General features: G+C 45.7%; 1 protein-coding gene across 1 annotated transcript in view; it reads right to left on the reverse strand.

Moving 5' to 3' along the window:
• The window catches only part of COL26A1 (collagen type XXVI alpha 1 chain), a gene marked incomplete at both ends in the record, with an annotated part of 166,481 nt that extends 150,066 nt beyond the window's left edge, over positions 1 to 16,415 (reverse strand). Inside the window, one exon of the mRNA XM_084218941.1 lies at positions 16,264 to 16,415. Within this exon, the coding sequence (XP_084075067.1) occupies positions 16,264 to 16,415 (152 nt within the window). The remainder of the gene's footprint in view (positions 1 to 16,263) is intronic.
• Between the last annotated feature and the right edge of the window lie 1,748 nt (positions 16,416 to 18,163).

Genomic DNA, 18,163 nt, shown 5'->3' on the forward strand with positions numbered 1-18,163 from the left:
CCTCTCCCTCTTGGAATTATTAAACACCTAGAAGCAGCATAGCTAAATACCAAGGAACACGTGTGCAACTCTTCTTCAGAGACAAGGAGGGGATCCAGCTCCCCAGAGCCACATTCAGCTCCTTCAGCCATGAGAACATTCCTCTTCTAACTTTCAAACTCATTCACTAGGCACTGCCAGCTGCTGCAGATAAGGACACTCACCTGTTAGACACCCTTGGTCCACTTCTAGAGCATCAGCACTGATATTAATGAAGGATAGAACAGAGAGAGATGAAGATTTAAGTGTTGATCAGGCAGGGAGTATCACAAACAAACTGATCACATTCAAAACATTCCTGAGCCTACATACCTGTTTGTGTGTGTGCAAGGGCAGAGGGCACAAGGAATATTCCTCCAGCATAAAGTCCCTCTGATTCATACCCAGTACCCACCTCCTCTCAGTTTGCCAGTGACATGTTCCAACTGAATCAAACCATAAATATGGTTGACCTGAACCATAATTACCTTCAGCAGTGAAATGAAAGAAGTTAGTCCATGACTGAGCGCTCAGAAATAAAAGGGGGTTCACCCCTTTGAAGTTCTTTGCTTTTACAAACATTCTTTTACACACTGCAATGTTTTGCTGCTCCCTCCCATGAGCTTATCACAATCAATGAGAAGACAGTAGTTTCCAGTGTTCACAGAGGGAGGAAAGAGGAAATGTACAAAAATATCCGTGGAATCTGTCTTTGTTAAATTAGACTGACTTGATGGAATTTGGCATTTGATATCCATGCAGCGTGGAAATCATGCACAATTACAACCAAGTATGTCATTTTTGCAACATTAAAAGCTGCTTGAATTAGAGCCTTTCAAAAGAAGAACCTGAGTCTAAACATTTTTGCACAGCTGGATAACGTGGTTGTAGATAGGTCTAACACCTCCACACTGTGAATACATCCATAGAACTGGTTTGTTCATTCCTAAAAAGCCTGACCTTGAAAGGAGGGGTGGGATCACAGGAAAAAAAATCCTTAAGACCTTGATTGAAAGTAGAGAGCTGGGATTTGGCAGTAGGGATTTGGCAGACCAATTGTTTGTCTGAAACAGATCCCTGTGGTCAAAGTCTACATTTGGTACTTGTCTGTGTCCTCTGAGGGTCTGACCTAGAACTGGTTAGGCTGAGACCCTGATCCTCATATATAGCACCAGACTAACTTTGATAAAAGTCAGTGCATCTGAGTTTAGAAAAATTCATTCAGAATTAAACTCTAAATTTGATTTAGCAAGAAGTAGAGTGTGAATTTTAAGTAGAAGAACAGGGCACTGACACACACCTGCTTGTCCTCAAAACCTTTGCAGAAAAGAAAACATTAAGAAAAGCAGGATAAGGAGTCACTGACCCTGTCAGAGCATCCTGTTCTTTACTACTGCTCCTGTTGTGGCTACAGCTGCTCCTCCACCATCCACAAAGGCAGTGCCCATGGCTGTCTTTAATTCCCCTTGTAACAAAACACTTTGCACAATTCAGTCCTCCAAAAAGGACAAATCAGGCTCCTGCTGGTTTCAGCATCTCCTTAAATCCCACCCTTTGCCCTACAAAGCCTGTATCTGCATCACCAACCAATCTGCAGGGATTGGACAGGGCCTACTCCCAAATTTGTTTTGGTTTTTTTTGCTTATAGAGCTCTGTACAGACAACAGAGCATCTTTGTGCCTCCTATTCAGCCCTGTGGTGCCAAACTCCCGGCACTTACCAGCAGCAATGAATGCCACATGCATGACAGGAACACAGGCACTTGGCCTAAATGAAACAGTGTTTTTCATTAACATTATACTGGCACCAAAAACCACAAACTAAGCAAGAACAAAAGGCAATGTCAAAAGGACAGTGTTGAGTGTATAAAAAAAAAAAATTAAGATGGCACAATCAAGCTTCCTACTATTATTGCATGATGTTCATCTGCTCATGTAACATGCATGTTTTGGGTTTTTCCTGGAGCTGAACAGCTGGGATATTGCTGCACTGGAGAAGGTACATCCTTTTGATAGCTAGAAACAAAAAAATAAAAAAAATACTGATAGAGATCTTGCAGACAGCATGTTGCTTTCTCTTTAGGGCAAGACAGATGTGTTTTCCTTATGTTTTCAACCATTAGAGCAGTGAGCCCCAAAAGGTATTAAAAACCAGATTAAAGTTTTAGTGTGAGGTAAACTGTACCCACAACTCTTCTAGCAGCATCTCTTCCACCTCCCCACTTCTCTTTTCCTGTGGCCCATTACAATTTTTTCAGTCTAGGTCTTCAGTTTGGCCAGCAATTTGTAAAGGAATTTGTGGGCTCTGGTGTACAAGGGACTCCACAGCAGACATTTCTAAGTAGTGACCCACGCTGTGGTTGTCCATCCCTGGTGGGAACAGGATTTCATGGGCCAAAGGCACCTCTTCCAGAGTGAAGCTGCAGCAGGTGTGCAGGCTCAGCTGGTTCAGGTGGCTGCCAACAAGCCAGAGCTGACACCAACCCCACTGAAACCACCAAGGGAACAGCCTTTCCTCAAGTGCTAGAAAACCCTACAGTTTTCTAATGTTTCCTGTGCTGGAGGAGGTGATTAGAAACAATAGGCCAGTCTAGACAAATCCATCTTCTTATTTTGCTTGGAGAGGAACAATTTCTCTTCTTGCTTTTACACATCTCACATTAGCCACTTGTGTTCAGTGAGGCAGCTGAAGCTCAGGTAGCTGTGAGGCAGCATTTGCACCAGGCCTGAGACAAGACTCCAGGAAGATTCTTTTGGGGACAGCTGTACCCCATGAACATGTCAGCACCTCAAGAGCAAAGCACTTTTCTCCAGTAACTGCTCTGCCAATGTGCCAGGTTATATGAACACCAGCTACTATGCTGTGTGCAGTAGATAAATCAGGCTGTTACCCCCCAGCCCACCTCAAAGATTCCCAGGATGAGCCACATAAGACCCAGTTCAGTGAAAACAAAGCCTTGGAAAACCTTTCTGCCTGGGTATTCAAAGTGTTAATCAGCCTGAAAAACAAACCCCAAAGCCTGTGTGTTAATTTGCTATTTAAATTGAAAACTTTTTATTCCATGTCTGCCATGTCTGGCACAAGGCTGTCCTGGGCGTTACTACAATAAAAAATAATTTGGAAAATAATCCTATTGTTCCAGTCACACCCATGGGAGTTTCATGTGTAGGGAAGTAGGAACATCAGAACTGAGATCTGTCCTGTCATCAGAGAGCTGAGTTTGCCCTTTACAACAGCCAGTTTTGATCCAAGGGCATATTGAGAGCAGGATCAGAAGCTGAGCTAAGGCAGGAGGATGTATCAATAGCTCTAAGGTGAATAAATTCCAACTTGCACAGGCTAAAACTCTCAAACACCACTATTAGCATAGCAATAGTTTTTACAAACACATGTTCACGTCCATGGGTGTTAGTCTATCACATCTTTCTCTTCCTTGCCTCCCTCTCAAGCCAGTCCTTCCCAGAGCCCATGCAAATGAAGTGATTTGCTCTAAAGCACCTCCTGGTTGCCAATGAGCAGCCCTTCCAAAAAGCCTCCTCTGCACTGAGGCCTCACTGAAACCTCCCTGCAACTAGAGCATGGCTGGGATGAGGCAGTTCCAGGCACAACAATCTGCTGTACCAGCAGCCTCCTTTTCACCCTGCTCCAGACTCCCATTCTTACACTCCTGACTGCACCCATCCAATGCCATAAAAAATAACCCCACAGGGTTTGCTGTAGCTCAGCTCCTTGCACACAAAAGTCCCAAACTCCTGCTGGTGAGCACCCAGTGCTGCCTCACCAAGTTCTAAACTCACTCTTCAGCAGATGGTGTGTTTTAATCACACAGAACCCACTGCACTTTGGTATCTGTCTACAGACAGACTGTTAAGAGACAGCAAGAAATTAAGTGCTGTAACTGTTTTCAATGTAAAGGGTTTGTTCTGCTTTTGACACGGCTTCCTAAGCTTTCACTGGTTCTGGAAGCAGTCACCCTATCTCATTTCTAGCCAAGAACAATTATTTGTATTCTCCTTTTAAACCCTGCTGCAACCCAGTTTGTTCATTAGAAATAAAAAGAGCTTAAAAAAAGAAAGCCTTTCTCTTGTGAACGGAAACACTAACACCTTTCTCTATTATTAAAAAATTCTTGAGCAATCTACGAAACTGCTTTAGTGCCTCAGTGCTTTGGAAGCCTCTGTTTGGAAGGGAGGAGATCTACATTTCAGTATCCAGGTGGAAAATGGGTTTGATTTGGCCAAGTAATAACAGCTGAAAAAAAAAAAAAAAGCCCTCCATAGGCTGTGCATGCACAGTAGATTCCTTAGGAATGATAACACTGCCTTGAAACATTCCCGAGGAGACACGTGGGAAACCGGATGGGGAGGAAGCAGCACTGAGCAAGAGAGGGGACAGCAGGAGGTCTGAAGGAGATACAGGCATTTGGTCAGAAAAAATCCTGCCCAGTTCTGTGCAGAATTGTACAGCAAACTCCACTAGATGGGGGTTTGCAGGGTTTCTTTGGTGCTGGTTTAAGTTAGAAGTTGCCTGCCAATGCAAAAGGACAGGGCAACCTAACTGTTCCACCATGGCAAAGGGCAGAAATCCACAACATAAAGCATTTTAACCACAAATTGGTGAAAATTCAACCTGATGCCCACAAGTGAACCAAACTGCTAAAGCAAAGGTTTCACAGGCATCCCTCATCCTTCTGCTGGGAATGGGAATGCCTGGAGTCACTGGTGAGAGGGTCTCAGTCTTTGTGTGCAAAGAAATGGCTGACACTAAATACATTAAACACACAATACTGACAAAAGCTTGGGGCAAATTCAAGGCAAAACCATTAAAGAGAGATTGACTTTTTTTTTTTCCTCTTCTCCTACTTACACACATTTCCATCAGAGAATGAAGAGTGACACAAATAGCATGCAAGATAAAAGTTTGATTAAAACAAGCAGTTATGACCTGAATTTTAGCAATGGATGACAGTTACTCTGTATTTCTTGTACCTTTTACATAGTTTGGGAACATCTTAATGTTGTTTTACTGGCTGAGGGCAAACCAGCAAACCTGTAAGTGACACACAGCAACAATCTGTGTTTATTATTGCACTAAGAATGTGCACAAACATCCTTCACACACAACAGCTCAAGCTTGTTTGTGGTTTTTTTCTCTCTCATACAAGCACACATGAGAGTTTTCCTCTATACCTTTCACTACACTTTGGAGAAATCTTTCCATGCATTGTCTCAGCAAAGGATAGTGCCAGACTGAGCCACCCTGGAAGCAAAGCCAGCAGTTGTCATTGCCACAGAACTCACTTGAGCCATTTCTAAGGAGGTGTAGAGGGATATATGAACACTGCAGTGCTGAACGTCACATTAAATGCCTGTGACAGACTCACATCAGCAGAAAAAATAAGTAGTTTGAGTTTCACTAGAAACCACTCTCATTCACAAATCAAAAAGGTTGGTAGAACCTCAGAGCACAGAGTGACAGAACAACTCTTGAACTGGTTCCCCTTGCTGGAGGTATGTCCATGGGAACAGCCTGCTCACCTATCCAGCTGTTACTGGCAACACTTGAGCCACAAGCCCATGGGAAGTGTGTAATTCCAGTCAAATGTTTGTGTGGGGTTTGGTGTTGGTCTTTGTGGTAGTGTTTTTTGGCTGGTTGGTTAAAAAACCCAACTAAAAAAAAAACAAAACCAAAAAAAAAAAAACCAAAAAAAACCCCCAAACCACCCCCACACATGGAGTGTGCCCTGCAAAGCCAACCTTGCTTCCACAGGGATGCTGAGATCCAATCCATCACCCAGACACAGGCAGCACAAGATAACTCCCAGGCTCAGCCAGGACACCAGCTGAAATGTCCAACACAAATCAACTCAGGTTCTATCTGAATTCAATTCAAGAGACAAGCTGGGATGATTCCTATAATTTCCACATTCCCACTTTTCTCCTCCTTCTTCCCAGCTACTGTACAGACACACAGCTTCACCCTAGCCTTGTTAAAACTTATACAGCAATTTCTCCAAATGGTACCTGGGAGCTGAAAGTTTACCTTCAGCAAAATTCCACAGTCATTTGCAGAAGCTACTTTGAAAACCTTCTAGTTCAGATGCCAAGAACCACTTGGCAAGGCCTGACAGACATAATTAGAGAGCTTGATTGTTTCAAAGGACATTACCCAAGAAAATTAGTATGTTGCTGTGGTTCTTGAAATAAATTTAAAATGGGTTTGGTTGCAGAGGTCTTGCAAGGGTTTTAGCAGACTTTTAATTACAGTATCAGGCCTCAAGTATTTTTCTAGTGCTTGGCAATATGAGATCCTATTATTTCTGCTTGCAATGCACACTCATTCAAAGCTTATCCACAGGCTGACAGCCTAAGAATTCCTACCACTCTGTAATCCAAAATTTTTGTATCATTTGTGATATACATTAGTGACTTCCAGTAACAGCTGCCCCAGAGACAGCATTTTACTGTGTGATAGTTTAAACCCTTTGGCTCGGTGCTGTATCCTGAAATACACTGCAGGGAGGCTGTAGCTTTTGCTGCAGGTTATGCTGATTTACAGCAGCATTAAGCCAAGCACTGTAACATCCTACAAAGCCAATTTGCCTTTTTGCTCTCTGCTGTTCTTCAGATGGGAACAGGGGAAGTTTGTAGCATCACAGCCCAGAGCTGCCTTTGCTGCAAGGCTGGTGCTCCTGGGTCAAACCCATTGCCACAGGCATTTGTGCCCTGAGCTTTCCTGTCCCAAAAACCACCCTGGGGACAGGAAAGCCCCTCAGCCTGTGCCATCACTCTGCTACTGGTCAGTCCAGCCTGCCCTGCTCAGCAGCTCTCTCTCCCACCCCTCAGCATCCCCTTCAAACTAATCCCTCTCTGCAGAGCTCAGGCAAAGGCTTACTCCCAAAGACCAGTTTCAGTCATTCAGACTCAGAGAGGTGCAGTAAACAGGGAGCACAATGGCCTCTACTCTGTAAGAGTGGAAGTTTATACAAGGGCCAAGTATTATCATTCATAGATTTATTATAAACTTCGGCATAAATTCATATACAGTACTTTGGATTTTGTAGCTTTTCCTCTAAGATATAACCACACCCTGGTGAAATACTCTCCAGAGCCTTCCTTTACATGAAGGGAAGTATTACTATTCCCATTTTATTTAGGGGAAAGAAAAGAGAGAGAGAACTTGCAAGTCTCAGTTCCCAGACTCTGTGCTCTATAGAATATATATTGAGCATTTAAGGAAACAGTCTTTGTCTTGGGAAAGAGGGTGGAAAACAAAGCCTTATGAATCAGCCAGCTAATAATTAAAAGCAACTAAATCCAGATCACTTTAAGCTGCACATGAGAATCTGAACTTCTCAGATGCTGAATTCCTCTGCCGACCAGAAAAGCCAGGGTCACTTGCCCAGCTGGTCACTATTGTTCTGTCCAATAAAGTTCTGGCAGGAATGCATGTTTAACAAAATACAGAGATTAGGCATAGCAAAGAATGCAGCTCCCCCCTCAGTGTTTAGGTTAGCAGGGTTTGCCATGTTGAAATACTGAAGCTTAAGCATATCAGATTTTCTCTGTCCTGTACTGCTGGTGCCAGTGACAGACACAAGCTGACAGCTCAGTTCTCAGGGGCACTGCCATTTTAGCTCTAAGTTTATTAAAAGCTGCATAGAAAGTTCACCTAAAATCTTCACTGACCACTAATTAAATCAGTCTTTTCTTGGAGATGTAGAATCACAATTGAGAAAAGCTCTCTATACCTTCCCACATGACAGAAACTTTTGAAGGGCAGTTTAAATCAAGCCACAGACTCAAGGGACCAGATTTTGAGAATCTTGCAACAAGGTAGCTCATCTTTAAGTGGTTTAAGATATCTAAATTTCCAAAAGGAAACATAGCAGCCAGTGACTAAATACAGCATCAGAATGGCAATGACCTTCCTAACATCTGCCATAGCCTGGTTCTGTCTAGCTCTCTGTCAAGAGCTCTTTAGCTCAATTTACAACAAGGGACAACACAAGACTAGAGTGAGACACAAATGTCACAAGAACAAGTCACACAGATGATCTGACAGACACCATCACAGACCTTGCAGGAACACAGCTTTTACTAAGCCAATGCAATGCACAAAGCAGCTCTGATACTTCAAATGGGCCAAGAATTTCTCAGCTCAAAGTAGAATTATATTAAATGGACAGATATTTGAGACTCGTAAGTAGATTTGCAATGGATATAGTCCTTGGAGAACTGCATACAAGGAGGTTATAAATAGCCTGGATTTACCTCAAAGTTAGTGGGTTATATTCAGAGATACCAAGGATTCCTAAGTCCCCCCACAGGGGTACAGTAGCTCATGCTGGGTGAAGTTGTGGTTCATAGGTAGGAAGCATCTAAGATCCTGTTACCATGGCAGTCTCTCCTCTCCTTTTCCCTCCACAGAATGCTGAAATATAATTTTCTGTCAAAGGCACACAGTAAATCTGGAACAGGTACAGCTGAGATCCAGACCTGCTGACATGCAGATCTAGGTGTTTCTTCCAGGAGAGCCTTTTTGACTCATCCTAGCACAGCAACAGAAACCTTATTTTAGCTGGTATTGCTTTCACTGCCGCTGAAAATGCAAACAACTCAACATTTGAACAAGATACAGAGATGAGACAAGCGGCCAGACAGCCAACATTGAGCAGGGTTGAAGAAACTAGACAGGTTCTGGGGAAGCACAAGACAGAATCAGGCAAGAAGAAAGCCAGGAAGCCAAGCAACCCAAGGCAGGCACTAGAGAAGTGGCATCAGATGAAAAAGTCTTTTTCTTTAGGGAAAACACAGGCAGAATCTCCCTTGGGTTGAAGTGTTAAATTCATGTGGGGAGAACTGTCACCCATTGCTGCCTCAAACGAGGATTTGAAAAAGCTCCCTGTGCTCTGCTGTGTTTACAGCAATAATGAGAGCCCGGAGGAAGGGGTTAGAAACATCTGAGTTTAATAAGGGCTAAGCAGCACACAGCAAAAAAGAAATGTCTGCCCTTCCGTTCAGGGCTACCACACCCCAGCAAGCACCGCCACCGCGGGCAACGGGAGCCCGGCGTGGAGACGTTATGTCATCCATCCCCCAGCCCCTCTGCCCCTGCCCTTCCCCAGGAGCAGCAGCTCCAACCAAGCTCAGAGCTCCCAGCACCACACTCCTGAGCAATTTAGCAAAGTCCTGGAGGGAAAAAGCAGATTTGGTTGACCCCAGGCAAAAAACAAGAAGGGAAGTTTTTGTGTAGTGCCTTAACTGAGCAGCTCCATCTCACGAGGTCATCCCAACAGGGCAAAAGGAGTATTTAGCTCATTTAGCACCTATGCAGCTGCCTTTTCTTAGTCCTAAATAGCTCTAACATCCAACATGCGCAGGGGAAGGGGCATCCTGTTCCCATTTCTCACACAGAAGACCAAGAGCCTTAGTAGTCATGTCCTGCAACTGAATTTGCTGTGCCCCCTTCCTCACAGTCCACCCCAAAGCTGTCCTTGAATGAAACAGGCATCTTTGATGAAACACTTTGTCCTACACTACCTTTATAAGGCACACTCTTTCCACATCCTTGGTCTTTCTATTCCATTAAAAAGTGGAAATCAGGAATAAAGAGCCTTGTCCAACAAACACACCTCCTCTCCAGAGTGCACATACACACACAGAAGAGGTGGGGGGACATCCAGAAGAAACAGAACTGGACCTGTTCTTAACTTTACAGACTCAGTCTAACTTGGTTACACAACCACATCCAGGGAATACTCCCCTGCCTCATGATTTCACTGCACTGGCATTTCTGAGATGCTCTGAGCAAACACATGCCTGTATGCAGCACAAATGCTGCAAAGAATATCACTTCCACCCAGTTCCTAGGGGCAGAAAAAGTGGAATTTATTAAAAAGACATCTGACTACATAACCTGATGTCAATATTGGACATGAATTGGTCCCTACTATGCAGTGGTACCTCACTTTAATGTTTTGACAGATGGCTTGTTTGCTCAGCACAAAGGCAGGTGGCTGGATAAGAACAGCCTTACTCAGCTCTGGGAGGATGGACAGGAGACACAAAGCAAACCACAGAGGCAAAGGGAAGAGTCCTGAATAAGAGAATCTCATAGATTGCATCTCTTCTCAGTTTCAAAATCAGCTATTATGATTTTGAGCAGCAGATTCTCTTTCCCAGACAAACTACATCAATATGGAAGAGGAGACTGACCTGTTCCAAACATGAAACATTGTGAAACTGCCTTCAGCTTTTGTCTCAGAGGCATCCACTGTGTGGGGCTCTGGGTGAAAGCCATTTCTAGACAGATAGAAGAGGCTTCTTTCTTTGCCAGAAATATGATTGCCCAGCTTTAGAAGTGGAAAAGGAGTCTGAAATCTGAAATAGCTTCCAATTTGTTGGTCCTCCCCAAAAGATTCAGCTATTTTCAAACAGCAAGGCCTAAACATTACAGGCAATACTTCCACCCAAGCATACTCCTCACTTACATCTCTGTTCAATTCCAAGAGGAGGAAAACATTACTTGTCAAAAGCAGCCAAAGCACCTAAATCATGTAATAAATTACACATCAACAAACAACCATTTCTCCAAACAAAAGGAGGCAAGGAACAAAATCAACAAGGAACAATATGACAGTCCCTACTCTTGCTGGTTTCTGCACTATTAAGGACTTTAATTCAGATGAGTGCTACACTGTGCAAATTTACACTAAGCAAGAGATTTAGTATTATTCACATATATAAAAAGATGAAAAATGTAGGACAGCAACCAAATTAGTAGCATTGGCCTTTTTTCTAATATGCAGCTATTATCCTCAACAGAATCCTTGTGACATCTAAGTTGGCACAGGCTGGCTGTATGCTCAAAGATTCTAAATAAACATTATGCCTCAGTGGAAGTAAATTTAAGCACTGTCTGGATCTGCCTAATTAAAAGTGAGTCGAGAGCTTTGTGTATATTTCAGAAATGCATTTGGATGAATTTTTGAATTATCCTACAGGAAAGGCATCTATGCTTTATAAATCAGTAAAATTTCCAGACATGCTGGAGGTCTGATGCAGGAAAGGGTCCATTACTCTGACCCAGAAGACCTAAAGCACTCTTGGTTTTCAGTTCTTAATTGTTATCTCAAAGTCATTCTTCATTTTCCCCCTTTATCAAAGCACAGCCCAACAAAACTAAGATGCAAGTAAATGTTCTATGATCTCAGTGTCATAGAGCCACTCCCCAAGCAAAGCTGTGACATTTCTAATCTATTTCCACCAGCACTTTAGCACCCTAACAAGCTCAACTTTGAGAAAACTAAAAAATAAGGATTATTGAAAGAAACATTTGTTAATTTATCCAAAGGGAGCACAAGTTCACTGGCACCCATTGTTTTGCCTTTCTGCTCCCTTTGTTTTTTCCCCTTGAGCTGGTAAATGAAACCTACCTAAGGGGAAATTATTCACACAAGCAGTTGGAAAGGCAGGACAGTAGATTTCATACAGGAATACAATTTACTGCAGTAGCTACAATCACATCTGGTATTTCAAAGCCATTCCAGTGTCACCAGACCCTTAGCCTACTGCTCCACTGCTAATTGCATTGCAAAGTTACAGCCCTGAACCCCACGAGTCAGATGAAGATCATATGGCTGCAGAGTCCAGGGAACAAACACCAGATAGTTCCAGGGTCTGGTGATGAGCTCAAGACCTTCTGACCTCTTGGTTACCTGGGTCAGGCACTTCAAAGCAGAATTGGAGCAGAGGACTCAGCTTGACACAAATCCCAGTTTGTTTGCTTGACATCCTCACAGTCCACAGCAAAACCAGGGACCTCAGGCAATGAGCAGACAATTAGGTGATGGAGAGAATGACTCAGAGAGCAAGATCCTGTCACTAAAAGGAGAGAGAACCACATTTGGCCAATATGTATAGTTTTATATTCCACACCCACTTAAGAGTCATGAGAGGTTCAGAATTTGAGGCTGAAATAAGGTTCAAGTCATCTGTCTCTAGTGAGAGAGAATTAATAAAAACCCATCAGGAAAACTCCAGATACACATTCTGAGAGCATTCTTACAGACTACATAAATAGGGATACTTATTCATAGATGACCTTTTAATATTAAGAACAGGCTTCTAACACATAAAGACACTCACAGTTACTTAAAAGAACCAAAACCTCACCTAAGAGGTTGGGGGTTGCTACATTTCAGTGCAGTTGTGCTGGAGAGGGTCATTTCCAGCCCAGCACAGATGTAGCTGTAGGGCCAGGCACAACACAGGCAGTCATTCTGGACAGAACACACCTACCTACAAGAGGTCCACACAGACAGCTTGATCTTGAGAGGCAGACATCCAAGTGACCTGTTAGGAGACTGGTAGCCTGAAGGAATAATTGACAACATATTTCAAGCATCAACACTTTGGGTTTCTCAGGGAAGGAAGACAAGCTGCAGTACTGGAAAGCTGATGTCTGTTTAAGTATCATTCCCACATCAAAGCAGCTCACAGAGCTTGTTTAACCATTCCATGGAATCCAAGGCAAAGGGATTTGCCCCCTGATATAGAGTAAACCATTAGCAGAGGAGCAACTGGGACCCAGGTCTCACTCTCCTGGGCTGTGCTCTGAGTCACAACATGAAATGGCTTAAGGCTACCTGGCCTTCCATGTCAAGGCCTCTGCCAACCAAACATTGCACTTACAGCCATCAGATATTACTTTCCTCTCCATATCCCTCCTCAAGAAACATCACTGCTGTAGGAATCACTGGGAATTATTGTGATCAAATGTGCAATTACCAGTAGAAGGTGGATAAGAATACCTATTTGTATAGTCCTGTTATTTATAACATCATGGCTCTAATGGTCATTAACAGGAAGAAGTTTTTAGGCTGAAGAGTGTTAAGAAGACCTAACTGCTACAACTGGACTTGCACCCACTCCAGAGGACTTTTGTGATGGTACTGTAATGGTCCCAGTGAAAAAATTATCATCCTACATTGCTTTTGGGTTCATGTTTTGGGATTTTCTATCAGCCACCTCCAATTCTCATCCAAAGAGGTTTCCAGTCTAAGCCCTGCATCTATTCTCAGAAGTTTCAGACTCCCACTATTAAAATCACAAGGACTCAATGCATGACTAATTAGAAAGTACAGGAAAATAGAATGAGGAGTTGGGAGAACACCAACCCCAAAGACAACTAACACAGAGGCAGTGTTCCTTGACAACTGAGCTACTTCAGCATGGGAACAAACTTCCCTTAACTCAGTTAGCAAAGCTTCTCAGAGTTTGAAGGAAGATTTCTCCTTGGCAGGCAGCCCCTCCATTCTTATGCTTCCAGTAAGGCCCACTTCCCATTCATTGCCTTAACACAGCAGCAAGTTCAAAATGCATGCACTGAATGGGAATTTCTAGCTAAATTGTGAGGCTGTTGCAGTCCATACAATGCCAACAGACACTGCTGCCTGGATTTCAGTCACTAGCACTTGCACATCAGAAGTTCAGTTCAAGCACATGCAAAGATAGACTGCAAGTGTCTCTGGTCTAATAACCAAGACCTGTCAACTGAAGCCAACCAGAAGCTAGAATATTCATTTTTAAAAAAGGAAACAAAGAATACATTATTACTCCAGAACTGGCTTCACTTTGAAGGATGTGAATAGCAGTAATTTTTCCTCTAAATTTCTCTTCACCACCACCTCAAGGTTTTTACAGTGCTCAGGGCCTTATTTTTCTGGCAGGAAACATGGTCAGCAGTCCTCAGAGCCTCAGGAGCCCATCTCTGAGTCAGCCTGCAACCTAGATACCAAGGGCTGTATCAGCACAAAGGACTCCAGAAACTTCTCCCCCTGGAGAAATACAACTCTTATGACAAGTTAATTTTTAGAAAATTGATAGCAGATTCCCAAACAGCTCAATCATTTGTTGATCAAAGACAGGAAAAGACAACTGCAGAAACATGGTGTGTCCTGTATCAAGGAAACCTGTCCAGTGTACAGCATCCCATCAGTATGTGCTGCAATGTGCCAACACCTGGAGCTGCAGCAGGAACTTTCAAGTCTCTGTCCCTGCTTATTTTTGACTCAGAAAAGTGCCAGAAGTCACTGGACAAAGCACACACACTGGGCAGGTTGAAGAAGAAAAAGTGGGAATGGCCACAAAGTGCCATTAATAGCAATCACTTTCCCACCATCTTGTCTCCTCCACAGCCTCTCCAAAGCAGAGGTCTGAAAGCTTTGTTGTGATGGGGCTGCTGTTGCTTCACATAATTCAGCTGCTACCAAGATCCCCTGTTCCAATGGTAAAAGGGACAATGAACAACATAAAAACCCATCTATACCAGTCTGCTTCAGTCCTTGAAAAAAGGCTTTGCACCCCTATAGATCAATGTCAAACCCAGAGCAAAGAGCCTCATGCCTATCATTGACCATATTAAATCCAGAAAAGTCCAGCTATCCCAACCTGAAGCTGCACCCAGCAGGAGACTTCCCTCAAAAGTCCAACACTGTGGCTGGGGAAAGTTTTCCCACACAGATTTTCCCATCAGAAAGTGAAGCTGTTAGACATTTGCCAACAACAAAACTTCACCACTCAAGGGGAAATTAAAACATACAAAGATTGCTTCAACGTGTGATATTTGACTTGAATTTTTCTTTCACAACATCCACTGGTGATTTTTTCCTCCCTTCAGTTTTTTATTTCCCCCTCTGTATTAAACTAGAATGGGAGATTCTCCCAGGGCAAAGTTCCACCAGACATAAAAAATAAATCTAAAAAATCTACCAGCTTTCCCCAGCATCATTGTTTAAATCAGGTTTATGTGGTTTTACACAACACTTTATAGACTTGGAGAGAGACACATTCCCCTGACAAAGCATCAGCTATCCAAACCATTGAGGCATGGGAAAGCTGTGCAAGAGTGTGAACTGGGGAAGGTCTTTGGTGAGCAGAGTCCACACTCATGTAAGTGTGGTAGCTCTGAACAAAGATCTGCAGGCTAATAGATATGTAAGACAAATGACATGTGGTTCTCATTGCAGCTCATGCTTTGGGAAGGGGGTACCTTGGAAGAGATCCAGCTGGGATAGGTTTATCCCATTACTCTCCTATAATTTTCTGCCGTTTCAAACCCTTTGACAGTTGCTGTAGTTTAACATCACACCCCCTGCAGCCCCAGGGCTGTCTGACAGCACAGCGGACAAAGCCACCTCCCCCCGGGGGGAAATCCGCACCATATGCGAGCCCCGTGCAAGGCACAGGGCTGGTGCCGCCCCTGCACCTCCGATCCGACACGGAAATCCACGGAGTCCGTGCCTTTTCCCAATCCCCAGCCCAAGTAAGCCGTGCTAACAGAAGCCCTCCTCCACAGCAGCGCAACTCACTCAGACTAGGTATTAGCAAGGGAGGAGGAAAAGAGGTAGAGACAGGATGGACGAGCCCTGAATATTAAGTCTCAAGTCCCCACTTAAGGGAATGACAGAGAAAAAAAAAAAAGGAAAAAGTGAAATTCAAGAACAACTGGAATCAGGTTAAGCCACTCTCTTGCTTTATACAGTGCAGCTCATTCATCTGAACAGCTGTTTCACCTCTAGAGAAATACCCAGAGAAAACAGAGGGGAGCGGGAGAAGCCTAAATTGTTTGCTCTACTGAAGCAGTAAGATACAGTAAATCAAACCTGATTTATATTAAGTTTATAAGAAATTGGGTTGGGGTTGGGGGAGAGGAGAAGAGTGGGAGGTTTAGTTTTAACCAGCTACTTGGAAGTTGCAGCCCTTGAAGAAAGATCTGTAATTAAGGGCTTTCCTTTGTTGAGCTGAACAAGTTTCTCCTCGCAGCCGAGGGCTATAACAGTTCCCTCTGCCGGCATCCCCAGTGTCCCGGCTCAGGAGGTTTTCCTGCTCCGGCTGCGCACTGCGCAGGGATGCGCAGCCCGGCAAAGCCCCTTCCCCTCCCCGACGGGCTGGGCGCGGCAGGGGGACACTCTGCGGGTGTCATTTACCCAAGCTCAGCTCCTCGATCCCCCAGCCGCTCCCTGCCCCAGGAGGCGGACACTGCTGCGGGAGTAGGTAGGGAGCGTCCCGCACCCCGCTGAGGATGCGGGCAGCCCAGCCCGGCTCGCCGAGGGGCAGCCGCCCAGCACGCCCTGCACCCTCCGAGGCACCGCTGCCCGCGGCTTTGCCGTGCCCGTTTGTCCCCCGGGGCCACCGGCGGGGAGCAGCCTCCTCGCCCGGAGGCGGACCCGGTCTTACTCACCGGCGACTGGCGAAGCCGCTTCCCGGCGAGCCGGAGCTCTGCTCTGGGTAGTTGTGCTGCAGGGTTGATGCTGGGAATTGATAGAGGAAGCCAGTGCCCAGCGCGCATCCGTGCAGGCAGCAGCACCAGGACAAGAAAAGAGCGAGCTGCATTTTTGCAAGAACGGGGTTTTCCTACCGCCTCCCCTTTCCCTCTTACACCGCACGGCAGGCGCAGGGCCACACCGTGCTCCCCCGGCCGGGGTCACGGCGGGATCCCGCGGCACGGAGGAGCCCCGGGAGCGGGGAGCGCGGGGCAGGGGTGCCGGGCACAGGGGATGGCTGCTCCGGCTGCCAAAGGGAAGCCCCGACCCTCGGCAAGCCGAGCCCCGGCGGCTGCGGCTGCTGCCCGCGCAGGGGGTCCGGGGCCAGCGCGGCTCGATGCTCCCAGGGCGCACACTCAGCCCCGGATGCCTTTTCAAATTTGGCGAGGTTGGCCCGACTCCGTCAAAGGGGGCGTGGGGCTTCGGCGTTAACCCTTGCCAGGCCTCGCGGCAGACCCCGCTGCCGAGGGGTTCCGTCGGGGCGGGCGGCGGCCCGGCCCAGACGAGCCGCGCTCCCGCAGGACACGGAACCCGCGGGGCTGCGCCTTGCCCCGGGCACAGCCGGCAGCGCCCCGAGAGCAGGGAGCGCCCGCGGAGCCCCAGTCCCCACCCAAACCCATCACCGACATGCCGCAGAGGTCCATGTGTTTCCCCAGTGAACTGCCCCAAAGCTGGTGCCTGCTGCCACCTTCCCTGATAACTTCTGCTGCAGAAGTTACACAGGTAAAATGGGAAATAAATAATTCAAAGACATTTCACTCATATGGAAAGCAGTGAGAAAGTGATCTCTGCTTTCACCATGTGCATCCTGCTCATTCTAGCATCACTGAGATGGGGACATGGGTTAGTGGTGAACATGACAGTGTGAAGTTGACCGTTGGACTCAATGATCTCAGAGACCATTTCTAACCTTCATGAGCCTGTGATTCCCACACAAGCACTCCCTTTGCCACCACTTCCCACAGAACCCCTTGGTTTATCCCCCAGAATGGCCCTGAGCTTGAAGAGTTGCACAGTGAACCCCAGGCAGAAGGAAAATTTTTGCAGTTGCAGAAGGATGTGGGTGTTTCAAAATGGTAACACCCCAAGAAAGAAGGCAGCAGCAAGGCTCCCCCTCAGTACAGCAGCTGAATCTATGTTTAAACCCTTGTACAACCCCCATTTGACAACAGTGTCAGGACCCTTTTTGCTGGCTCAGTGTCCCCTTCCCAGCTCCAGAGGAACCTGGGCTGTTGCAGCTCACTGATTAGGCAAGCAACTTCTCTGCACCAAACACCTCAAGAAGGGATTTCATTTTTAAGATGACACAACTGTCTTTCTAAATGTTTTACCCTTAGATCCTGCAAGCTCTCAACACCCCCTCTGCACCTTCCCTGTTTGTGCAGTCAGCCAAAGACAGCCCTGATGCAGCACTGAAAGCAGGTCTCTTGCTGGGATGTTCTAGGGGCCCAGGGCCTCCCCGTGGGGCTCTGCAAAGGCAAGACCCTCTTCTCTTGAGGGCAATACAATCCCTGCAAGATGCTGCAGCTGAAAAAATGTTCCCTACAAGACACTGGGAAAATCCAGTATCTTGTATCTGGCATTTGCCCCCAGCCACAGGTGAGCAGCTACCCCTTCCCCCACGGTGCCCACCTCCAGAGCTTGCACACAGAGATAAATAGCCCCTGGCTGGAGCCTGTAACCAGACAAGTTTAGACTGCAAATGAGGCACCAGGTTTTTAAACAGCCGCTGCCATTAATCACTGAAGCAAATCACACAAGGAGGCAGAGATGCAGTTTGCACTGCAGCTCAGCACAGCCTCCCCAGGCTGCCCCAGA

Source organism: Fringilla coelebs (genome assembly GCF_963513975.1).
Source record: "Fringilla coelebs genome assembly, chromosome: 20".
NCBI classification, from domain to species: Eukaryota; Metazoa; Chordata; class Aves; order Passeriformes; family Fringillidae; genus Fringilla; species Fringilla coelebs.